Here is a 26,197-nt window from a genome sequence, read left to right on the forward strand (position 1 = left end):
TAGTACCCTTTATAAAACCAGCTGCTCCTCTTGTTGCTTCCACTGACCCACAGGGCCATGAGGAAGAGGTACCCACTTTCAAACCCATCACTTTCTGTCACTACAATAAAATAATCACTACCACTCCTATACACTTCTCACAGTTCGTTTTAGACCACCTAAATCCTTGCTCTTGTCATCAGGGCCCTTTAGGTCACTTTCCCTCCTTCCTAAAATGTTCAGGAAGTTGCTCACAGTTGCATTTTCTACCACAATCCCCTCTCCTTGAATTTCCTGGTCCTGATATTCCTTGGCTTTTATAACCTCTACTTAGAATCTGCCTCAATCATGTGTGGGTTCAGTCACTCCTACTATCTATTACATCAACTGAATTTGCCTTGGGTGCTCGGAATCTCATTATAGCTTTGCCTCAAAGTCTTCCATTTCCCTCTCCCTCAAATACACACCACTTATTCAATCAATTGGGAAGATCTGTCAATTATCCTCTCTCAATATACTGTATATCCACTTCCTTTTCTCCTCTTGCCTGGCCAATTATAATAGCCTCCTCTCTGAGTTTCTGCTTCAAGTTTCTCTTCCCTCTAACCTCTCCTCTATAAAATTGCTAAAGTAATGTTCCTAAGGAAGAGGTCTCTACAAATCACCCCCTCTGCTTGTGTTTTATTGTGTTGTATTTTCCCTTGCCTTGCTCTGATTCCTTCTATGATAAAAAGGAAATCTCCTGGGTCTGAAAATGAAGGCCTATCAAAATCTGCCTTTACTCCACAGCACTGGATGGAGTCAGGAACATTCTGAGTTCAAATTCTGTCTCAGCCACTTACTAGCTGTGTGTGCCTGGACAAGTCATTTAATCTTCTTAGCTTCATTTTTCTTCATATGAGGCATAAGTGAGGTCTCCTCCAGCACTAAATCTATTCACCTTTTATTCTACCTTTCTGGCCTTCACAATAGTCTGTTCTCTAGCCATATTGGCATTAAACAACATTTTACTCATTATCTCTATGCATTTGCATATGCTCTATCCTGTGACTGGATGCTTCCTTCTAATTTCTGTCCTCCAAAATCTTTACCTTCATTCAATATTCAAATGGTCTCTTCCTTGAAACCCTCTCATCTCCCCATATAATAATAATAATAATAATAATAATAATAATAATAAGCTCACTTATTCCAGTACACAGTTAAGAATATAAGCTCCTTGAGAGAGGAACTTTTGAACTTTTTCTCTCTGTGGTTCACCCAGGAGAAGAGAAGGGTGTAAGTATTTATATGCTACCTACAAAATGTCAGGCACTGTGCCAAGAGCTATATAAACACCCTCTAATCCTCAAAATAACCTGGTTATTAGTCCCATTTTACAGTTGTGGTAAACAAAGGTTATAAGACTTGCCTGAAGCCGCACACCTAATAAGTATCTGAGACTAGATATGAACTCAGGTCTTTGATTGGGGGCGGGGGGCAAGGAGGTCTATGTACCCTGCCACTCAGCTGCCTCCTACACAGCACAGGCTCTCATGTGTAGCAGATACTAAGTCTTTGTCTAATTAAATTAAACATAGCCAAATTGACAACTAATATCAATATTTCTGCAGATCTCTCGGCACAGGAGAAATCATTCCCAGCATGTCATGAAGGACATCATTACCCCTCTGGAACAATTGGTAAGCATTTGCATTATTTTAAGGGTTGAATTCTGATTTAGCTAAAGATGACATTTTTAATAAATACAGAAATAATTTAATATGTTGTACAATAATCATAGACAAATTAATTTTTTTTCTTATACAGTCTTAATCTGATCTTACATACATTAATAATATACTCCTATCTGTCTCCTTAAATATCTCCATGACTTTTTTGTCTTCATTTTCATTACTCTCTATAATTCATTCAGCAATGGTCACCAATTCTGCTTTAAAACCCTGTTCTTTGGTGATGACAGTGTACTATTGTGAATGATCTACCTTTCCTACTGCTCTTTTTTTTGCCTTTAATAACTCCTCTGCATCATCCATCCTTTATGGGTAACAACTGATGCTCAGACTGTGGCCCTTTTCTTTTTCTATAGTCTTATAAACAATGATTTCAAAAATCCCCTTTATTCTATTAACTCTCAAATTTACTTTTCATGTCTCTTTTGTCTGTTGAATTTCAGCCTCGAACATATTAGATATTTTTACTCTGATATCTTCTCTTCACTTCAATATCAAAAGTTTTGATAAAGTATCTTATACCATTTTTTATTGAGACGTATGCAAATAGAAATTTGCTACACCTAAACTACATTTACCCAGTTTCCTTTTAAGTTACATCCTCATTTTACATACTGAGGCTTGGAAGATAAATTTGGTTGAGACCCATGCTGCAGGCCCTTTTTGAGCTGGGGTTTTTGGTAAAGAGCAGCAGGTGAGGATCTCTCTGGCTCTGTGCTCTGCTTACTTGGCTGATTAACCCCTTTCTTACTCACTTTATTATTATTAAATCCTATATAATACTTTTAGTATTTATTAATTTTTAATCTCACAGAAGGGGAATTGATATCAATTAAACAGTAATACAATTAGATTAATTTAGTATGGTTGGATGGCCAGCCTCAAAGTGTATTTGGCTTTGTGCCAACATTTTCATCAATGACTTGGAAAAAAAAAAACCATTGGGTGCAAGGCATAGCTAGCACACTGGATGGCAAAATCAGTGCCCTAATATATCTTCATAGAAGAATACATTTGACTGAATATATTATGATTGTAAGGATGGAGGATATTCTTATTAAATGTAAAATGGTTTAGGACTCACTGGTTGAGGTGTTATGCCAGTGAGGTACTGGATTATATGATCAGGAACAGGGGTTGTGGTACAGCCTATGAGAGAGGGAATGGCAGCCCTGCCCCCCCTCTCTCAAGTGATAACAAGTAGCTATTTTTCACTTGAATCCCCTTAATATAATGACTGGGGAGATAAGATGACACTTTCCCCAGTCAGCACCCCTAGAGGTAGGGTATACCCTTTCCCCTGAGGAGTTTGTGACAGGCCTTGATTCAATGGGCCAGCCAGCAACTGTGCCTCGGAATGTCCCTGCCCCTTTCCCAGCTAATAGCCCCTTCTACTGACTTAAATATTCATATGTCCTAAATAAACAGATAAAAACAGTTGGGGGGGGGAAGGAGGGCCAGGAGAGCCAGGCTATGGTTTGAGAGTCCAATCAGCTCCCCTTCAAGGGATCTGAGATATTTGCTGCAGGTGGAGGGAATCAGTGGTAGAATATCTGGTGAGAGAACAGATACCAGTTTGAGGAAGAAACAGCATCTTCTCTTGTGGCTTCAGAAATCCTTCAGCCTTTCAGGAAACTGGATTTTCCAGCTCTAGGTCTCAAGGCAGAAGACCAAGAGCCTCTCTAGAATCCTCTCAGCCAACTGTTCTCCTTCCACAAGCCTTTGCTCTTCAAACTGCCACGCCACTCCTGTCAGTCTTCCTCAGAATTCTAAACCTCTCTTGTCCCATCCCAACATGATGAAATTCATTAGACATAAATAAAGTCTTTACACCTGAGCACAAAAAAATCAACCCCACAAGTATAGGACTGGGAAGATATGATTCTAAAAAAATACTAGGGGTTTCAGAAGGCCATAAGCAGTTTGATGGAGCAGCCAACACAGATAATGTAATCTTGAGCTACATTAAAAGGAACAAAGCTTCAAGGAATCGAGAGGTAATAGTCACATTGGAGTCTGACCTCATCAGACCTCATTTAGAATGTTGTGTTATGAACATGAGGATTATAAAAAGTTCATAGGTTTGTTTGAGGGAGGAGATTTTCCCCCCCTAACCAAGGCTAAATAGATTTATTATAATTTACATACATATGTGTTGAGTACATAGGGACCATTTAAAATGCAAACAGAAGATAACATACAGAATTATATTACATATGGGGGGAAAAAGCAGCCACTGGAGTATAGCATCCTAGATAAAGCCCTTGGTGTACATTAAAGCTCATAAAGAACATTATAACTTCATTGCATAGAGCATCTTTCCCCTCTTTAGATCAAGTGCTAGTTTTACAACTTATGTCCCATTAGAATTTTTTCTCCAGAGACCCATACTTGAGTAAAGGAGACTCATGGGAATGAAGGACATGACTGTAGGGACTATTCTCTTCTGGGCCTTAGCAAGTAGGAGTTTGAGGAAGCAAGTTTTGCAGGAAAGATTTCTTTTCTGGGGGTTGCTGGATGGGTTGTTGATTCTCCTGGTTGGAACCTAGCCACTTTTTAAAGGAAACATAGGAAGAAGAGTCCTGTCGCTTCATTACTGTATAATAATGCTTAGCAATGTATGCAGCTTTCATCCAAAGATGCAATTTTACTAGTATCATGTTATTTTGCAGCTCAGGTAGAGAGGACAATAAAAGGGTATCACTGACCATTGAGAGAGACCATACAAGGAAAAAAAATACTGTTTTCTTGCCTTTAACACAGTTGAATACAAATATTGATTAGTTCGGGGTGCCCAGAATAGGAAAACCTACTGATATTAAAGAGTCTTGACCCTTGCCATAAGGGCATGTTTAATTTTAAGAAGAAAAGATTGGATGGGAAAGTGCTTAATTATTATATTCAAGTACCTGAGAGATGGCTTTAAGAAGGATGGATCAGATTTGTACTTTTTTGCCCCAGAAGACAAAATAATAGGTGAACAATGAAGAGGTCATTTGGTAAAATTCCAACAATTAGAACTAAGTCAACAATGGAATGGGTTGTTTTAAGAGGAATGGGTTCCCCTTCCTTAGAGTTCTACAAGCAGAGGCCAGCCTCTGGTCATGTATGTTATAATAAGGATCTCTTTCATGTGTAATCAATTAAAATTTAGGGTTTGACTAAATACATGAGAATTTTAAGATAATACTGTGGTCACTGATTAAAAATATTATAGCTCAAGCTAAAATGATTTTTAATAGTTTTATTTACAAAAAGGCAGAAGAAGTAAAGGTAGAGAAATATATAGGAGGGTAGAAAAGATGTCTAGCCTATCACCCAAATGTTGCTTCAGTCCTTGGGTCAGCTCAGGAGGGATTGTTAATCCTCAGCCAGAGGACCCAGTTATGAATTAAACAGGGGTTCTACCCATGTGGCTTCCTCCAAGAGAGAAGGCTTTTCCAAAACTATTCTCTCCAGAAGCCAGGAAAGGAGAGTCAGCTTCTTGCTCACCCAAGCAAAGTTCCAAAGAAGAAGACCCAAGAGCAGTCTTACCAGAAGCAGTCCAAAAGCCAGAGTCCCAGGTTGAAATACCAAGTTGTAACTCCATGTCTAGCTCCAAGTCTCAGTCCCAGCCCAAGATCCTCCAAGCCCAAGAATCAGGCCAAAGACTTCCTTGGACAGGAAGTTCAGGGCTTTTATAGTCCTTTCCCCACAACACTTACTACCCCTTCCTCCACTTTACAGGAGCCAATTGCAGTCTTTAAATTTGCCTAGCACTGTCCAGGGGGTGGTAAGTCTCTTCTGGAGTTGACACCCACTTTTAGCAAGTGGTTTATGGACCTCCCCTACTTACTGTTAAGTAGGGGTATTTTCAGTTTTTGTCAATTAATTTAAAAATAGGCAAGGGAAGAGTTAATTCTATCTTCACACATTTAAGTATTTGATTAGATAAATTCATAAATTACTTCCATATCTCAAATTTTGTGACTCTAAAAGTAATTTTCTTATTTCTCTCCCAAATCAGCTTTTATATTCAAATGCCTCTATCTCTGTCCATGGGAAAAAAAACTATCACCTCTCATTCATATATACCACCTTAGAGTTACTTGACAAAGCTCTCTTTCATCCTTAATATCATAAGCTACAAGGTCCTATAGAACTTTGAAATATTTTTATGTTCATCCTTTTCTTTCTATTCCCATTTATCATCACCTGAATTCAGGCCTTTAGGATTACCCATCTAGATGAGTGTAATTGTCTTTAATTGGGTGCCTTTTTTCTAATTTTTATCTTTTTAAAATTTACCTTATGTAGTGTATATATATATATATATATACATACATACATACATGCATATATATATATATATTTCTTCTTTACACCACTCTTTCACTATCTGTCACTTTTTTTTTAAACCCTTACCTTCTGTCTTGGAGTCAATACTGTGTATTGGCTCCAAGGCAGAAGAGTGGTAAGGGATAGGCAATGGGGGTAAAGTGACTTGCCCAGGGTCACACAGCTGGGAAGGGTCTGAGGCCAGATTTGAACCTAGGACCTCCCATCTCTAGGCCTGGTTCTCAATCCACTGAGCTACCCAGCTTCCCCCTATCTGTCACTTTTATAAAGGACTAAGTATTTCTTCAAAGTCCCTTCAAAATCTGCCTTTACTATAACCTATAAGTCCTCATTCACCAACATTCGCAAATATATTTATTTTTCCTTTAGTTTCCTTAACATCCTCAAAGTGGATCATTATCATTGTTGATTCCAAACATATGCTTGAATATATTGTTTATTTATTCTATTCTATAGAATGCTTTTCTATAACTCCAACTTCAATGATCCCCTAGTCTTATCAATTTCTATCCAAACTTTAGCATGTACTATACAATTTATGCTATTCATTATTTTTTAATATTTTGCCCTTATTTTGATTTTAAAGTTCTGACATTAGATATCTTGACCTATATAGTATTTCTATAATCTATTTTACTGTGGCTACCAGCCTACTCAGCATAGCATAAAATATTTGACAGACATAATCATACATTTGAAGCTTACCAATTGAGATGGTTTACTTTATTTTTAGAATTTTCTTTTTAATGTATTCTGTTTTTAAACAAGCTAAAAAATTTCACTGTATCTCTCCTCCTAGAGAATCATCCCTTTATTTTTTTTAAACCCTTACCTTCTGTCTTTGAGTCAATTCTGTGTATTGACTCCAAGGCAGAAGAGTGGTAAGGGCTAGGCAATGGGGGTTAAGCCCAGGGTCACACAACTAGTAAGTGTCTGAGGACACATTTGAACACAGTACCTCCCATCTCTAGGTCTGGCTGTCAGTCCACTGAGCTACTCAGCTGCCTAGAGAGTCATCCCTTTAAAAAAAGTATTAGAAAGAAAAGAGGGAGGAAAAGCAGTAAAGCTATTATTTTTAGTGTTTTATATTTATAACCTCCATATATCTGCAGAAAAAATGGTGAGATGCCTCCTCTTCTTGTTTTTGAGACCCCAAATCATCATTTTTAGTACGCTAACATTCAGCTTCATTTGTTTCATTGTTGACTTTCCTTCTCCATCATTAATTGTCAAGTAAACCCCAAATGTAACAAAAGGAAAGGCCTACCTGTAGTAAAAGCTGTTCTAATTTGTGACTTAAATTGTGGCAGAACAGATATCTATAGCCTCTTCACCAAGGGGTACTTCTGTGCCTGCCAAGAAAGGAAGTAACAAGTTGAGGCCTGAGGCTACTCTGTATTTGTCAGAGAGAGGGGATAGCCAGCTATTGATCCATTCCTTTAAATATTGCTTGAAAGGGGAATATGATAGGGAGGATAAGACCCTCACAACTTCTGATTGCTTTGTCATTTCCAGAGGTAAAGGAGACTCTAATCCAAGGATTAATCCCTTTCCCACCAAATATCAGTTCCACAATGAACACATTGTGTTCCAAAGCAAGAGGAAAACAAAAAATCAGAGAAAGTATACATAGGAGAATGTGTACTGGAAAATAAAAATGGAGTTCCTCTATTAGGAGTGAGGTAACTCAGTTCAAGCAGAAAAGTGTCCTGCATCTCACCTATGGGAAATTCTCCAACATTTCTAGTAAAACAAGCTTATGGATATGATAGAAATTGTCCACTCCTCTCATGTCTTCCTTTTCTTTTCTTTACTCTTCCTTTTTATTTTCTTTTCTTCTCTTCCCTTTCCTTTCCTTTCCTTTCCTTTCCTTTCCTTTCCTTTCCTTTCCTTTCCTTTCCTTTCCTTTCCTTTCCTTTCCTTTCCTTTCCTTTCCTTTCCTTTCCTTTCCTTTCCTTTCCTTTCCTTTCCTTTCCTTTCCTTTCCTTCCCTTCCCTTCCTTCCCTTCCCTTCCCTTCCCTTCCCTTCCCTTCCCTTCCCTTCCCTTCCCTTCCCTTCTCTTCCCTTCCTTCCCTTCCCTTCTCTTCCCTTCCTTCCCTTCCTTTCTCTTCCCTTCCTTCCCTTCCCTTCTCTTCCCTTCCTTCCCTTCCCTTCTCTTCCCTTCCCATCCTTCCCTTCCCTTCCCTTCCCTTTCCTTCCCTTCCCTTCCCTTCCCATCCTTCCCTTCCCTTCCCTTCCCTTCCCTTCCCTTTCCTTCCGTTCCCTTCCCTTTCCTTCCCTTCCCTTCCCTTCTCTCTTCTTTCCTTCCCTTCCCTTCCCTTCCCTTCCCTTCCCTTCCCTTCCCTTCCCTTCTCTCTTCTCTTCTCTTCTCTTCTCTTCTCTTCTCTTCTCTTCTCTTCTCTTCTCTTCTCTTCTCTTCTCTTCTCTTCTCTTCTCTTTTTTCTTTTCTTTTCTTTTCTTTTCTTTTCTTTTCTTTTCTTTTCTTTTCTTTTCTTTTCTCCATCAATCTGAAGTGGAATTGTCCTCTTCTATCTTTTCTTTAAGCTTGAATTGACTATGGGACAGGAGTTAGTCATTATGTACTTTTTTTCCTTTCTTCTTGTTATTTCACTTTGCATCAGTTAGTATGTCTTCTCATGTCTCTCTCCATTCATCATATTCAGAATTTCTCATAAATAAATAATTTTCACTTGTTTAGCCATTACTCTATCAATAAGTACTTAGTTTACAGTCCTTTGTTACTATGAAGAAGGCCTACTATAAATATTTTGGAATTTTTTTTTTGTTACTTACCTCTTTGGGTATATATGTTAAACAGTGAAATCACAAAGGTATGGTTATCTTAGTTACTTTTTTGCATAATTCTAATTGCTTTTCAATATTGTTGGACAAACTCATAGTTCCATAAAAGTTTATTACTTTAGATAATAATGAATGTAAGACTATTAAAGATGAACTATTGTGACTTTCAAATAAGAAATATGCCCTTTTTATAAAAAGGATAATTAGTTCATTCACTGGCTTTCTTTTCTAACAATTTGGAAATAAGATTAGTAAAACAGATTCTATTCATTATTAGTCAAATAAAATATTGAAATCTAGGATCCATAAATTTTCTCAGTGAAGTATTTAGTGAATTGTCAAAAAGATTTGCATGTCTCCCTTGAAACCTTCTTTTATGTCCAAAGTCCAAGTTTTCTCCCTCCCCAAATCATCTAGTATTGTACTTCTGTGTTTATGAGGTATTCCTCCAATAGAATGTAAGTACTTTGAAGGTAAGAACTGTTTTGTTTTTTGTCTTTTGTCATCATCCACAAGCATAGGGCCTTGTGTACAGTTAAGGATTGATAAACATTTGCTATAATTTATATAAAGTATAATGTGATATGATATAATTTGGCATCAAATATATCTCAATATGGACCCACATTTTATGTGCTCAGTGAATTCCCAACTACCTCAAACAATACAGATAGGCAACTGATGTACAATTTATAGACATAGAAAAGTTGCCTAAATCATTGAGTTCAATGATGAACCCAGGGTCACACAGCTGTATGAATCAAAGTTAGTACTTAACACATACAACATTTCTTTCTGGATCTTTATCCACCATCTAGAATTGCCTCTCAGAGGAAATTTATATTTAAATGGATGTACACACAATATGCTACTTTGTTTTTCCAATGGTATATCAACCTATCTCTGATTAGTGACAGGATCTGGACTTTCATTTTTGATCCTATTTTTTGAGACCCATGTTGTTTATAATTGTCCCTATACACAATGAACTTGACTTACAAAACACCATTTATTTCCTATAGATATAACTACACTCAATTTGGAAGTGACACAAATAATTTTGGGCCAACTAGTGTTAAAATAATGAAAATTGATGTAATCACCATTCCTTGATACTCCACATTCCTCCATAAGAAGGAGAAAGGATCAGTATTCATAAATACTCTAATAAGAAACATCACATTGATAATTTGATAATATAATTCATTCAATACTTAAGTCCATTACTAGAACCTTCAACCTTTCCCTTATGTTTCACACATTTGCTTTTTCTTCTTTGTCCTAATAGTATACAGTTTTAACCTACTTTTTCCAGATATATGAGGCAGAGGATGGAACTCTGGTGCTCCATTCAGGAAGAACTAAATTCAAATCTAGCCTCATAAAGTTACTAGGTATATAACTCTGGGCAAGTCACAACTTCTCTTTGTCTATTTCCTCATCTGTAAAATAGGACTAATAATGGCATTTATTTTACAGTGTTGTTGGTGAGGATCACATTACTTTAGCATCTATAAAGCACTTAGTATAGTGCCTAGCAAGTATTAGGTTGTTAATGTTTGTTTTCTCCTTCCTTTCTCTTCCTTCCTTCCTTCTTTCCTTCCTTATTTCTTTCCTTCCTTCCTTCCTTTCTTCCATTCTTTCTTCTTGACTGCCTTCTTCACTTCCCCTATCTCTTTATGCCTTCTTGATTTCAGGCACCATGTTTTATCCTACGTACCAGATATCTGCCTTTATAATTATCATTCATGTTTAACTGTCATTTCTATAAAAAATCTTCCCACAGGGAATGTTTCTGGTGTACCAAAATATCACCAAGGCTATTTATCTGTTTTCTTATGTTGGCTTTAGATAACTGATTCTACAACTTTTCCATTTGCACATGATAGTATTAGTATATGAAATATCTAGTTCAATAAATTTTAGTAGACTGCCCTAGATAATCTCACTGTCCTTGTCTCTTCTTATTCAGGATATTCTTATCATATTTTCATCTACAGCATTTATACTCAACTGCAGGGGACTTTCAAACCTATAGTAATTGTCATGCCCTCTGGTTGATATCCCATGTCTTTTCCTGAAGTAAGGCTTGTCTTTGAGACTGATCTAATAATGGCCCAGTGGTGATCAGGTGCTACTACTATTTTATGGAGAGGAGGTAGGAGGTAGGGTGCCAATGACCTAGCACTATCTATACTTTTATAAGTGCCTGTTGGTAAGAAGAAAACCAGCTTTTCCTATTTACAAAAATACATTGGATGTTGTAGCCAAAAGGCTCACTGGGGATTCAACCCCCCTCCTGTTTCATGGAAAGGAGAAGACAAGGGATTGAACCACATGCCATGCAAATCATGATGTTGGAATAGGAAGATATCCTTAGGATTTTCTTAGAACATGTGGTTGCTTAACACATTATCTGATAGTGATTTTTCCAGAACCTCATAGTAAATATCCCTAAGTAGACATCTCCTCAGCAGGAAGACTTAAGTCTTTTTTGGAGTAGTTGTCCTCTTATTTTGACCTCCCCCACCAGAAATGCAGAAAGAAAATAATCAAGTTCATATGACTTGAAAATCTTTGTCTTTCTTTTTTCTTCTTCCTTCTTTTTTGTCAAAATAATGTAAGAAAGTTCTGCCAAAGTAACCCCGCAGGAGTCAAAAGAATATGGCTGGTTTTAGAAAACACTTTGTTTCTCCCTGAGGAGAATGATTCAGTGTCCAGAGCATAGGAAGCTACTATGGCTTAGGGCAAAGTAGGTTTTCTTAGATAAGTGTGCAATTGCAGATTTCACTTATGGAGCTTGATAATTTTTTTATGGATTGATTAATATTTACAAAGGACTTTGAAGATGAAAAGCATCTGAAATGTGATATGTATTCTTATTTTAAAAAAAAAAGACAGATTTTTTTTTTCTGAAATGTCATTTGATGGGGCCAAATTTTCCTTCAAATTTAACAGTTGAAAATAGTCCTGCTGTCAATCAAAACCATACCTGGTAGAATTTTTATCAAGTCATCACTGAATGGTGGTAAGATATGACTATAGAAACAAAGACTTTTAAATCTTTCTCCTTCTAACCTCAGTTTCCTCATTTGTAAAATGAGATGTTTGAAGGAAGGCTGTGAAACACAGAAGAAAGAGCCCTTTCTCTGGAATAAGAAGGCTGAGATTCTGATCTCATTTCTGTCATTTATTTCTTGGGTGACCTTGAGTCAGTCACAGCCTCCCTGAGGCTTTATTTTCTGACCTGTAAAAGGAAGGGGTGAGCTACTTGGTCTTTGAGACCCCTTTCAGCTTTGAATTTATGATTCTAAAATGAACTCTAAAATCCCATAAAGCTTTCATTAATTAATTAAATTTAATAAACATTTATTGTTTACTATGTAAAACAGTTAGGATGGGATGAACCTGAAATATCTGCTGTTGGGGAGGCTGAAGCCAAGGGGTTTCTGTACTCAGGAATTCTGATCTGTAGCAGGTGGTGCTAGTCAAGTGTCAACAGGCAACACTGTTTGGCCTTACTATGGTCAGCTTCCTGGCTGGGGAGCCACATAAGGTTACCAGAAGTGAGGGTGATCTGGCTGGGGTAGAAAACAGAACAGGACAATCAATAGTAGGTTATGAACATCCTCTGAACTTCCAGGCTAGTACAAATTTCTTTAGTAGGAAGAAGCTATTAAAAGTCAGAAGATCTGGAAAGGTTTCACAGAAGCATCTTGGGAAAATCTTGAAATAAAATAAGGACTATAAGAAGTAAAGATTAAGAAATTAGGAAAGAGTAATATTCAAATAGGAGCAGATAGCTTGGTTCAGTAGATAGAGTGCTGGAAATATACCTTCCCTGGCAGAGCCAAGATGGTGACTTAGTAGCAGCAAAAGCTGAAACTACTCTGGCAGTCCTTCCAAACCAATCTTTAAAAAGTGCCTCAAAATGGCAGAAGTTAAGAACCAACAGTAAAAAGGAGTGAGGGGCCTCTCCCTCTGAAAACAATGAGAAGGCAGGCAGAAAGATTTGATTTCAATGGAATAAAGGGAATTGGAAAAAAAACTGGATGTAGAAGAGTACTGGCTGAATACCACCTCCCCTTTCCCCCCTCCATCCTCTACCTACTGCACCAGGTTCTGTGGACTGGGCATAGGCTGACTTCAGAATCCCAGGAGGTGGCCTACAGAAACAAAAGAACACGGAAGACCAGCCCTTGAAGCTTCAGGCCCTGAAACCAGCCTATAGTGAGGCCCAAAAGCCTGCTTGGCTCTTTCAAGACCGCTCTGATGGAGTTAGAAGTACTAGCCCCAGGGCAAAATAGCTCACAGTACAGATCCATAAAAGCCAGCACAGAGGAGACAGTATCAGCAAGCAGCTTTCGAATTCATAGTTCATAGCCAAAAAAAGATGGAAAAAAATGAGTAAGTAGCAGAAGAAACATTTAACCATCAAAAATATCTTTGGGGACAAAGATCAAAGCACAGAATCTACAGGGGACAGTGAGATCCAAGCAACTAAATACAAAATTATGAAAAGAAAAAAAAATGGGAATTGGTCTCAAGCTCTGGAAGAACTCAAAAAGGAATTGAAAAAAATAAAATAAGATAGATCAAAGGAGAATGGGAAAAAGAAATTAAAGTAATGCAAAAAGAAAATAACACTTTAAGAAGTAGATAGAATGCCAGGCCTGGAGTCAAGAAACTAATTTTAGGAGTTCAAATCTGGCCTCAGACCCTTATTAGTTATAAGACTTTGGGCAAGTTACATAATCCTGTTTGCCTCAGTTTCCCAATCTATACAATGAGCTGGAGAAGAAAATGGCAAGCCAATTCAGTGTCTTTGCTCAAAAATTCCCAGATGGGATCATGTAGAGTTGGGCATGATTGAACCTACTGTACAGCAACAACTCTTCAAGTAGGCAGGTAGAAAAGTTAGTGGATGGAGCACTGGGCCTGGTGTGAGAAAATTGTTGTTTAGTCATTTTAGTCATGTTCAGGAGTAAATGTCTGAATCTGGATTTGAACTCTGGTATTCCTGAATCAAAGTCCAGCATTCTATCCAACATACCACCTAGATGCTCTGAAGACAGCCTCAGACACTTAAATGCTATCAGCCTCAATATCCTCCTTTGTAAAACTGGGATAATAATAGCACCTACATCTCAGTTGTTATAAGGATCAAATTAAATAAAATTTACAAAGCACTTAGCAGAGTACCTGGCTCATAAGAGATACTTAATAAATGCTTGTTCCCATATTTTCCCCTTTAAGAATGATATAGCTATTGTAAATGGATAAAGAAGATGAATTTTTGATTCATTTAATCTCTGAATGAGGAAGACTAATCTGGCAGAGAGGTATGTAACATAGATTGAAGAGAAGCTCTTGCATTTCACTATATTTCTTAGATCTGGAGAAGGTGATGAAGGCAATAAAATTAAGTGGACAATTGGAGAATAGAAAGCATAACACAGAACCGAGAAAGTTTTGATGGTAGAATTGGTAAGACTCCACAGTTGATTAGGTGGAGAACCAAGAAAAGTATTTATTCAAAGTAAGAAGTTTTTCTTGGTTGAATTTGCCCAAAAGAATGGAGTGTGCAGAAAAATGGAAAATTTTCTGGGGCAGAACTGGTTTCTACTTTGTCATTGTATCCCGGTTGCATGCCATAGTTCCTTGCATGTTATAGATACATAGGGGATAGTTGTCCCATGATACTGTACCAGAAGCCTGCTACAAACCCTCATTACTATTTTCCTAGCAATTTTTCTCAGAGATTGAGTTCTTGTCCCCCAAATGTGGATCTTTGGGTTTATCAAATACTAAATTACTATGGTCATTTACTACTATATGTTAAGTCCTGAATCTATTCCACTGATCTACTGCTCTTTTTTTAAATCAGTTCCATATTGTTCTGAGGATTACTACTTTGAAATATATATTAAATTCTGGTACTCATATTCTCTCTTCCTACATATATATATATATATTTTTTAAAGTTTTTAAATTTTATTTTTTTAAACCCTTACCTTCTATCTTGGTGTCAATACTGTGTATTGGCTCCAAGGCAGAAGAATGGTAAGGGCTCGGCAATGGGGGTCAAGTGACTTGCCCAGGGTCACACATCTGGGAAGTGGCTGAGGCCAGATTTGAACCTAGGACCTCCCATCTCTGGGCCTGGTTCTCAATCTACTGAGTTACCCAGCTGCCCCCCCCCCCACATGCTTTTTTTTTTTAAGTGATTCTCTTGGTATTCTTGACATTTTCTTCTTCCAGATTAATTTTATCATTTTTTTCTAAATCTATAAATTAATTCACAATTAGTTTTACTGGTATGACATTGAATAATTAATTTATTTAGGTAGAATTGTCATTTTCATTTTATTGGCTTACCCTACCTGTGAGCAATAAATATTTCTCCATTTTTAAAAATCTCTCTTAATTTTTGTAAAAAGAGTCTGCAATTACATTAATATAATTCTTGAATTTGTTTTGGCAAGTAGATATCAAAGTATTTTATGTGTCTAGAGTTTATATTAAAGGAATTTCTCCATTTCTTCCTGTTATGTTTCATTAGTTTTATATATATATGATTTATGTGGGTTTGTTTTATAACCTGAAACTCTGAAATTGTTAATTGCTTCAACTAGTTTTGTTTTGTTTGAACCCTTACCTTCCATCTTAGAATCAATACTGTGGATTTGTTCCAAGGCAGAATAGTGATTAGGACCAGGCAATGGAGATTAAGTGACCAGCCCATGGTCACACAGTCTGAGGTCAAATTTGAACCCAGAACCTCCAGTCTCTAGGCCTGGCTTTCAATCACCTGAGCCACCAAGCTGCCCCCTTCCAGTTAGTTTTTAGTTAATTCTTTGAATTTTCTAAGTGTACTGAAATAACATATGCAAAATATGATAATTTTGTTTCTTTGTTGCCTACTTTTATTTCCTTAGTATCTTTTTTCCTATTTTGTACTAATACAATACTGAATTATAGTGGTGACAATGGAAATTCATATTCATCACAGATCTTTTGGGGAAGGTTTCTAGTTCACTCCCATTAGAGATAATGTTTGCTCTTGGTGTTAGTTAGATACTATTCATCACTTTTGAAAAAAGCTCCTTTTCTTCCTATACTTTCTAGTGTTTTTAATAAGGTTAGTTATTGTATTTTGTCAAAAGCTTTTCCTACATTTTTGGTATAAGCATACAGTTTTTGTTGTTTTTGTTATTGATATGACCAATTAATCTTACAATTTTCCTAAAATTGAATCAGCCCTTGTATTCCTGATATAAATCCTACCTGTTCACAGTGTATGATCCTTGTGATATATTGTTTTAATATCCTTGCTAGTATTTTATTTAAGATTTTTGCATCAAAAGTCATTAGGGAAATTGGCCTACAGTTTCTTTCTCTGTTTTTGCTCTCCATGGTTTAAGTATCAAAACCATGTTTATGTCATAAAAGGAATTTGGTAGGTTCTTTCTTTTCCTATTTCTTCAGATAACTAATATAATTTTGCAGTTCATTGGTTCTGAAGTGTTTGGTATAATTCATTTTTAAATCCATCTGGTCCTTGGCATGTTTTCTTAGGGATCTCTTTTTATGACTTGTTCAGTTTCTTTTTCTAATACAAGGTCATTTTAGTAATCAATTTAATTTGTTGTCTAGGCAATTCATATTTTTGTAAAGATTTACCCATTTCACTTAGATTGTCAGTTTTTAAAGTAATTGGACAAAATAGCTCTTTATAATTCGTTTTATTTCATTTTCTTTGTTTTTTTTTTAAACAATTTAAGCAATGCTTTATCTATTTATGGTTTTTAAAAAATAAAACGAGCTCCTAGTCTTATTTATTCTTTTTTTTTTTACTTTCAATTGTATTAATCTCTCCTTTGATTTTCAGGAATTCTTTTCTGGTATTTATTTGAAGTTTTAAATTTTTTCTTTTTCTAATTTGTTTTAGTTGCATGCCCAGTTCATTCTCTCTTTAATTGAGAAAAACATTTAGATATATACATTTCCCGTAACTACTACTTTGGTTGCATCCCACAAGTTTTTGTGTTTGCTGCCATTGTTGTCACTATCTTTAATGAAAATATTTATTTTTTCCTATCATTTGTTCTTTGACCTATTCATTCTTTAGAATTAGATAATTTAGTTTGCAATTCACTTTTCCATTATGTTTCCACAGTTCTTTATTAAAGGTATTTTTATTGCATTTTGTTCTAAAAGATTGCTTTTAATATTTCTGCTTTTCTGTGTTTTTATAGTAAGGTTTTTTTTTCACCCTAGCACATGGTCAAGTTTTTGAAAGTATTATCCAGAGTTGAGAAAAAGAAATGCACTTTTCTATTCACTTTAAATTTTCTCCAGAAGCCTAAATGTACTTCTAAAATTCTATTCATCTCCTTAACTACTTTTTAATTTAGTTTAGAGTAAGATTTAGCTAACTCTGAGAATAAGCGTTGTGGTTTTCTACTGGTATACTTTTACTATTTATTTCTCCCCATAACTCATTTAATTTTTCTTTTAAGAATTTGGATGCTAAAACATTTTGTGCATATAAGTTAAGTATTGATATTAGTTTATTAGTGGTTTTTAGCAAGATGTAGTTTTCTTGCTTATCTCATTTATTTGTCTCTTTTTTTGCTTTGTCTTTTTCTGAAATCTTGATTACTAGTTCAGCTTTTTTTAAACTTCATTAGGAGAATAATGAAACTTGTTCCAGTCCCTTTCCTTTATTCTGTGTATCTCTCTGCTTTAAGTGTGTTTCTTATAAATAGCATTGGATGCTGGTTTCTAATCAACTTTGTAGCACTTCTCTTTTATGGGTGAGTTTATTCCCTTCACATCCACTGTGACCCAGAAATAGATCTAGATAATGGAGTTACCACACAGAATCCTATCCTGTAACCAGTGCTAACACAGGGGTCCCCTGTAGTTTAATCAGTTGCTTGATTCCCTTACAATCTTTGGCTTAAGAGCTTCCAAAGTGACTGTTGCTGCTGCTATTATTATCTATGTCCATAGTTAGTATTGTTGCTGCCATTTATACTCTGAGTCAGCCCACACAGTAGTGTCATAGACCTCTCTTCCAAACTTCCTAAGTTGACATTGGACTGAAAAATATCTTATGCAATATTTTGTTGACTTTGTTACCATAGAATTGATTTTATGATATTTTATGGTATGATATTTTGTTATAAATAAAAATTTATCTGGAGACTTATTATAAGATTTGTAAGTATTTATTAGTAAAGAGAGAGAGAGAGAGATTGATAGAAGTAGAGGAAAAGAAAGAGGTCTCGACATTTCTAAGTTAAGATGGGGAAGCCAGGAGTCCTGTCTTCCAATACACAATGGGACTTTGTGACTCCTATGTCTTGCCAACAAAGTGCACAGGATTTAAGCACCCTAAATAATTTACTCCACATATTTAAAGCTTTCTCAAAGGGAATATTAAGACAACTCTTCTCAAGTACTTCTTCTTTTCACTATCTTGGGTAAACCCCTTCTAGACTTTTCTAGAAATGTCAGATGTTCTCTATGGATTAACTTCTCAAAGGGGAGGCCATGTGTTTCAGATTTCAAATATTTATAAAATGAGTAGTAAGAAAATGCAGACTGCAATAAGAGACAAATCTTTTATGCAGCGTGTCTGTAAAAGATACATTTAGAATGCTATAACTTATGGAAATGATAAAATTAAATGAAGAGGTTTTGTTGTTGGTGATTTGGTCTTTTTTTAGGATAGGTTGAACTTCAACTTTTTTGTGGGAGACTGAAAATAAGAGTTTGGGAATAAAACAATTACTTCCCTTGGGACAATGACCTCATTCTGCTGGCAGTAGTGGTGGTGGTACAGTGGCTATTGAGCCCATGGACCCTGGCAATTGAGTTGGGGAATACTGATGAGATCAGAACATAATTGTGAAGTAAGAAACACTGGAAGCCCATTAACTACATTCCAAACCACAGAAGAACAAAACCAACTTAAAACAAATACATGAGCAGCAAAACCAATAGAAGAAGTGAAACAGTGCTCTGACCCAGAACAATGTGCATACACAAGGAGAATTCATCTTACTAGGATAGAAGGAGAGACCATTGAACAAACCTCAGTAGAACTCAGATGTGATACAGTCCAAGCAGCAGGGGAAAGAGTACAGCTAGCTCAGCCCAGCCACAACAGTGAGAGGAAAGTGGTTTTGCATTGTCTAGCCAAAAGAAAGGCTACCTGTGACCCAACATAGGCAGCAGCAAGAAGGACTTAGCCCAACAAAGTCTAGCCTTGGCAGGAATGGACCCAATCTAACTCAAACAAATTGCACTGAACAGCTGTAAATCTCCACATAGCAAGCCAAACAGCCTGCCTTTGCAAAGTGCTAAATCTAATACACAGATAGCTGAGCCAACTTAAGACACAGTACAAAAATGGGACAATACTCCCTCTACCCTAAGAATGAAAGTAAGCTTCAAAAGATAGACAAAATGAGGGGAAAATAACCCCTAAAATGAATAAAAGACAGAGAAAAAGCCTGATGCTCTGAAAATTTTTCAAATGGAGAGATGACCAAAATAGAAATTCAGAAGAGAACAGCAATATAAAAAAATGAAAACATGTGAGGACTGGAAAGGAAAATGTAAAGAATGTTAACCCCAAAATAGACCCATAGAAGAGTTCCAAAAAAGGATATAGAAACAAATAACAAGAGACTTAGTAGAAAAATTAAAAAAGAAAAAGATAGAACTAATCAATAGCTTCAAACAAAACCTTACTTAAGAAACTAGTTCCCAAAATAACAAATACAATACCTCAAACATGAAAATAATTCCCTGAGTATAAAGCCTCAAAGAAGAAAATGACTCCAAAAAATTAAATTGGACAAATGAAAGCAAACAACTTCATAAGATAGGAGGAAATACTAAAATAGATCCTGAAGAATTTTCTTTTAATTTTATAATATTTTATTTGATCATTTCCAAGTATTATTCATTAAAGACAAAGATCATTTTCTTTTCCTCTCCCCCACCCCCCCTAGCCGACGCGTGATTCCACTGGGTATTATTACATGTGTTCTTGATTCGAACCCATTGCTATATTGTTAATATTTGCATTAGGGTTTCCTTTAGAGTCTCTCCTCTATCATGTCCCCTCAACCGCTGTAGTCAGGCAGTTGCTTTTCCTCAGTGTTTCTACTCCCACAATTTATTCTCTGCTTATGAATGGTGTTTTTTCTGCTGGATCCCTGCAGATTGTTCAGGGACATTACACTGCCACTAATGGAGAAGTCCATTCCATTACGTTAGATTATACCACAGTGTATCAGTCTCTGTGTACAATGTTCTCCTGGTTCTGCTCCTCTCACTCTGCATCACTTCCTGGAGGTCGTTCCAGTCTCCATGGAATTCTTCCACTTTATTATTCCTTTTAGCACAATAGTATTCCATCACCAACATATACCACAATTTGTTCAGCCATTCCCCAATTGATGGGCATCCCCTCATTTTCCAGTTTTTGGCCAACACAAAGAGCGCAGCTATGAATATTCTTGTACAAGTCTTTTTGTCCATTATCTCTTTGGGGTACAGACCCAGCAGTGCTATGGCTGGATCAAGGGTAGATATGCTTTTGTCGCCCTTTGGGCATAGTTCCAAATTGCCCTCCAGAATGGTTAGATCAGTTCAAAACTCCACCAGCAATGAATTAATGTCCCTACTTTGCCATATTCCCTCCAGCAATCATTACTTTCCTTTGCTATCATGTTAGCCAATCTGCTTGGTGTGAGGTGATACATCAGAGTTGTTTTGATTTGCATCTCTCTGATTATAGGAGATTTAGAACACTTCTTCATGTGCTTATTAATAGTTTTGATTTATTTATCTGAGAACTGCCTATCCATGTCCCTTTGCCCATTTATCAATTGGAGAATGGCTTGTTTTTTTGTACAATTGATTTAGCTCTTTATAAATTTGAGTAATTAAACCTTTGTCAGAGGTTTCTATGAAGATTTTTTCCCAATTTGTTGTTTTCCTTCTGATTTTAGTTACATTGGTTTTGTTTGTACTAAAGCTTTTTAATTTGATGTAGTCAAAATTATTTATTTTACATTTTGTGCTTCTTTCTATGTCTTGCTTGGTTTTAAAGTCTTTCCCCTCCCAAAGGTCTGACATGTATACTATTCTGTATTTACCCAATTTACTTATGGTTTCCTTCTTTATGTTTAAGTCATTCACCCATTTTGAATTTATCTTGGTGTAGGGTGTGAGGTGTTAATCCAAACCTAATCCCTCCCACACTGTCTTCCAGTTTGCCCAGAAATTTTTATTGAATAGTGGATTTTTGTCCCAAAAGCTGGGATATTTGGGTTTATCGTATACTGTCTTGCTGAGGTCCCTTGCCCCCAGTCTATTCCACTGATCTTCCTTTCTGTCTCTTAGCAGGTACCAAATTGTTTTGATGACTGCTGCTTTGTAATATAGTTTAAGGTCTGGGACTGCAAGGCCCCCATCATATGTATTTTTTTTTATTATTTCTCTGGATATCCTTGATCTTTTGTTATTCCAAATGAATTTTGTTATGCTTTTTTATAAATCAGTAAATAAATTTTTTGGGAGTTCAATGGGTATAATAGATAAATAAGTTTGGGTAGGATGGTCATTTTTTATTATATTGGCTCGTCCTACCCATGAGCAGTTAATGTTTTTCCAATTGCTCAAGTCTAGTTTTAGATGTGTGGAGAGTGTTTTGTAGTTGTGTTCATATAGTTCCTGTGTTTGTCTCGGGAGATAGATTCCTAAGTATTTTATTTTGTCTAAGGTGATTTTGAATGGGATTTCTCTTTCTAGTTTTTGCTGCTCAGCTGTGTTGGAGATATATAGAACAGCTGATGATTTATGTGGGTTTATTTTGTATCCTGCAACTTTGCTAAAGTTGTTGATTATTTCAATTAGCTTTTTGGTTGAATCTCTAGGATTCTTTAAGTAGACCATCATGTCATCTGCAAAGAGTGATAACTTGGTCTCCTCCTTGCCTATTTTGATGCCTTCAATTTCTTTTTCTTCTCTAATTGCTACTGCTAATGTTTCTAGTACAATGTCAAATAGTAGAGGTGATAATGGGCATCCTTGTTTCATTCCTGATCTTATTGGGAATGCATCTAGTTTATCCCCGTTGCAGATGATGTTAGCTGATGGTTTTAGATATATACTGTTTATTATTTTTAGGAACGACCCTTCTATTCCTATGCTTTCTAATGTTTTTAATAGGAATGGGTGTTGTATTTTATCAAAGGCTTTTTCTGCATCTATTGAGATAATCATGTGGTTCTTGTTGGTTTGTTTGTTGATGTGGTCAATTATGTGGATGGTTTTCCTAATATTGAACCAGCCCTGCATCCCTGCTATAAATCCTACTTGATCATGGTGGATGACCCTTCTGATCACTTACTGGAGTCTTTTTGCTAGTATCCTATTTAAGATTTTTGCATCTATATTCATTAGGGAGATTGGTCTATAGTTTTCTTTCTCTGTTTTTGACCTGCCTGGTTTTGGAATCAGTACCATGTTTGTGTCATAAAAGGAGTTTGGTAGAACTCCCTCTTTGCTTATTATGTCATATAGTTTGTATAGTATTGGGATTAACTGTTCTCTGAATGTTTGATAGAATTCACTGGTGAATCCATCAGGCCCTGGGGATTTTTTCTTAGGAAGTTCTTTGATGGCTTGTCGGATTTCATTTTCTGATATGGGATTATTTAAGAATTCTATTTCCTCTTCTGTTAGTCTAGGCAGTTTGTATTTTTGTATATATTCATCCATATCACCTAAATTGGTGTATTTATTGCCATATAATTGGGCAAAGTAATTTTTAATGATTGCCTTAATTTCCTCTTCATTGGAGGTGCTGTCCCCCTTTTCATCTGTTAATTTGCTTTTCTTCCTTCCTTTTTTAAATTAGATTGACCAGTACTTTGTCTATTTTGTTTGTTTTTTCAAAGTACCAGCTTCTTGTCTTATTTATTAAATCAAAAGTTCTATCACTTTCAATTTTATTAATTTCTCCCTTAATTTTTAGGATTTCTAGTTTGGTTTTCTGCAGGAGGGTTTTAATTTGATCGTTTTTGAGTTTTTTTATTTACATTTCCAATTGATTGATCTCTGCTCTCCCTTGTTTGTTGATATATGCACTCAGGGATATGAATTTACCTCTGATTACCACTTTGGTTGCATCCTAAAAGGTTTGAAAGGATGTCTCACCATTGGCATTTTCCTCAATGAAATTGTTAATTGTTTCTATGATTTCTTCTCTAACTAAATGGTTTTGGAGTATCATATTGTTTAATTTCCAATTAGTTTTTTATTTGGTTTTCCATGTACCATTACTGAACATTATTTTTATTGCCTTGTGATCTGAAAAGGCTGCATTTATTCTTTCTGCTTTTCTGCATTTGTGTGCCATATTTCTGTGACCTAATGTATGGCCAATCTTTGTGAATGTGCCATGTGGTGCTGAGAAGAAGGTGTATTCCTTTTTATCCCTATTTATTTTTCTCCATATGTCTATTAATTCTAATTTTTCTAAGATTTCATTCACTTCTTTTACCTTTCTTATTTATTTATTTTTTATTTGATTTATCTAAATTTGATAATGGTTGGTTTAAGTGTCCCACTAATATGGTTTTACTGTCTATTTCTTCCTTCAATTCTCCTAGTTTCTCCATTAGAAATTTGGGTGCTATATTATTTGGTGCATACATGTTGATTAGTGATATTTCCTCATTATCTAAAGTCCCTTTTAACAAAATATAATTACCTTCCCTATCCCTTTTGATCAGGTCTATTTTTGCTTTGGCTTTATCAGATATCATGATTACTACTCCTGCCTTCTTTCTGTCAGGTGAGGCCCAGAAGGTCTTACTCCATCCTTTAATTCTGACCTTGGGGGTATCAACCGGCCTCATGTGTGTTTCTTGAAGACAACATATGGTAGGGTTTTGGATTCTAATCCATTCTGCTCTTCGTCTACGTCTTATGGGCGAGTTCATCCCATTCATGTTCAAAGTTATGACTGTCATTTGTGGATTCCCTGGCATTATGATATCCTTCCCTAATTCTAACTTTTTCTTCTTCAACTCTACCTTTTAGTCCAGTGATTTACTTTAAATCATTCCCCCTTGTCCCCTCCCTTGATGTTTCCTTTTTTAGTCCCTCCCTTTTTGTTCCCTCCCCCTCTCTTTCCCTCCCCTTTTGTTTTCCCTCCCCCATTCCCCCCTTGGTTTTCCCTTCTCCCTACCCTTGTTGGGTAAGATAGAATTCAAGATCCCAATGGATCTGGGTGTTTTTCCGTCTCAGAGTTAATTTCCCTGAGATTAAGGTTTAAGTAAAAATTCTCTTCCTCTCCTTCTTATAGGAGTTTTCTTCCCCTCCCCTTCCCGTGTGAATCTTTGTGTGAGAAAGATTATTCTATTTGGTCTTTCTTTTCCCCCTATTTACACATTACATTTTCCCCACATGTTAGTATACATAGATTGATATAAATGTAGTCCTTATAGAAGAAAGTTTGAGTAAAAGAAGAAGATAACATTTATCTCCTTTTCCCTTTCCTTCATATTTACCTTTTCAGGTATTCCATGCTCTTTGTTTTTTGGTGTCGAACTTTCCACAGAGCTCTGGTCTTTTCTTTGCAAAAACTTGGGAATCTTCTATTTTGTTGAATGCCCATACTTTCCCTTGGAAGTATATAGTCAGTTTTGCTGGATAGCTGATTCTTGGTTGAAGGCCCAGCTCTCTTGCCTTTCTGAAGATCATGTTCCATGCCTTACGATCATTGAGTATAAAATGCAAGGTCTTGTGTGCCCCTGATTGGCATTCCTTTATATCTAAATTGCCTTTTTCTGGCTTCCTGTAGCATTTTTTCTTTTGTTTGAGAGCTTTGGAATTTGGCAATTACATTCCTGGGAGTTGTCTTTGGGGGGTTTAGTGTAGAGAGTGTTCTGTGAGCTCTGTCAGTGGCTGTATTGCCCCTTTGTTCTAGAATCTCTGGGCAATTTTCTTTGATTATATCTTGTATTACGATGTCGAGTTTGCTGTTTATTTCTGGCTTTTCTGGAAATCCACTTATTCTTAAATTTTTTCTTCTCTATTTTCCAAATCTGTCACCTTGTCAGTGAGATATTTTATGTTCTCTTCTAATTTCTTGGTCTTTTGACTTTGCTTTATTAGTTCTTGCTTTAAAGCCTGGTTTTCCTTTTCAGTTTGATCAAACTGGTTTTGTAGATGCGTGAATTTCTTTTGCATTATTTCCCATTTTTCCTCCCATAAGGCTTCCTTCTTTTTTGATCATTTCTGATTCATATTCTTCATGTGTTTGTGGAGAGTTTCCATTTCCTTTGGAAGGTTTCGGAGCATTTGCTTGTGTTTCCTCTTCTATCTCCTCTGTGTTTTTTATTTTTGCTCCATAAAATGTGTCCAATGTCACCCCCTTCTTCTTGTTTTTTTTTTTTGGAATTTTGGGGTTTTTGTGCTTCTGTGGAGTTTGCCATCTCTATCTGAGTGGGGAGGATTAGCTTTTCTTATCTCTGTCTGGCGTTCAGAGGTTTTAGCCCTAGGCAGATTGTCCATTCTATGGCTTGGCCCTTGTTTCTGTGCCTCAGCGGGCTGGAAGAGCCAGCACTCTGAGGGGGGAGGGGTGGCAGCTTCTGGGAGCTCTGAGGGCTGGTGATAGGATTAACCTCAGACAGAGTATGCCCTTAGGCAAGGACCTTCAGTGAGACTCAGATGGAAGGATCTGGTCAGGGGGCTTCAGGCTCCTCCTGTCTCTCTCTGTTTCCCTGCTGTCTGGGTGCCCCCTTGACTGGGTCAGGTTGTTTTCTGGATTCGGCCTTCAGCTCTGAGGCCCGTTTGCCAGCCCTGAGGGTTACTGTTGTTTCAGAGGACCCTGAACTCTGAGGGGGGAGGTTCCGTGGCTTCCTGGAGCTCTGAGGACTGGTGATAGGATTAACCTCAGACTGAGTATGCCCTCAGGTAGTGACCTTCAGTGAGACCCAGATGGAAGGTTCTTGTCAGGGGGCTACAGGATCCCCCCCCCCTGTCTCCCGAGGCCCCCCTGTTGCCCTGAGTTTCCTGCTGCTGCCTTGGATTCAGCACTCTGGGTTGGGGGGGATGGGTCCTCTGCCCTGAGGTTCCTGCTGCTGCCTCGGACTCAGCACTCTGGGTTGGGGGGGGATGGGTACTGAGACCTTCCATTTGCCTTCCCCTTAGATCCGAGTGATCTCGGGGCTCCAACTCTTGGGGGGCCTTACCTTTTGATCCAGGTCCAGGAGGAGTGTTTCCGGGGTCTATTCTGCTGTTTGTTT

At 36.8% G+C, this 26,197-nt stretch overlaps 1 protein-coding gene across 5 annotated transcripts in view; it reads left to right on the forward strand.

Moving 5' to 3' along the window:
- Window positions 1-26,197, forward strand: part of ARHGAP15 (Rho GTPase activating protein 15) — an 892,738-nt gene that overhangs the window by 116,547 nt on the left and 749,994 nt on the right. For all 5 annotated transcript variants that reach the window (XM_056793814.1, XM_007494120.3, XM_056793815.1 and 2 more), the window contains exon 3: window positions 1,593-1,661. In XM_056793814.1, coding sequence (XP_056649792.1) covers window positions 1,593-1,661 — 69 coding nt within the window. The remainder of the gene's footprint in view (window positions 1-1,592; window positions 1,662-26,197) is intronic.

Source organism: Monodelphis domestica, chromosome 4 (assembly GCF_027887165.1).
Source record: "Monodelphis domestica isolate mMonDom1 chromosome 4, mMonDom1.pri, whole genome shotgun sequence".
Classification (NCBI taxonomy): Eukaryota; Metazoa; Chordata; class Mammalia; order Didelphimorphia; family Didelphidae; genus Monodelphis; species Monodelphis domestica.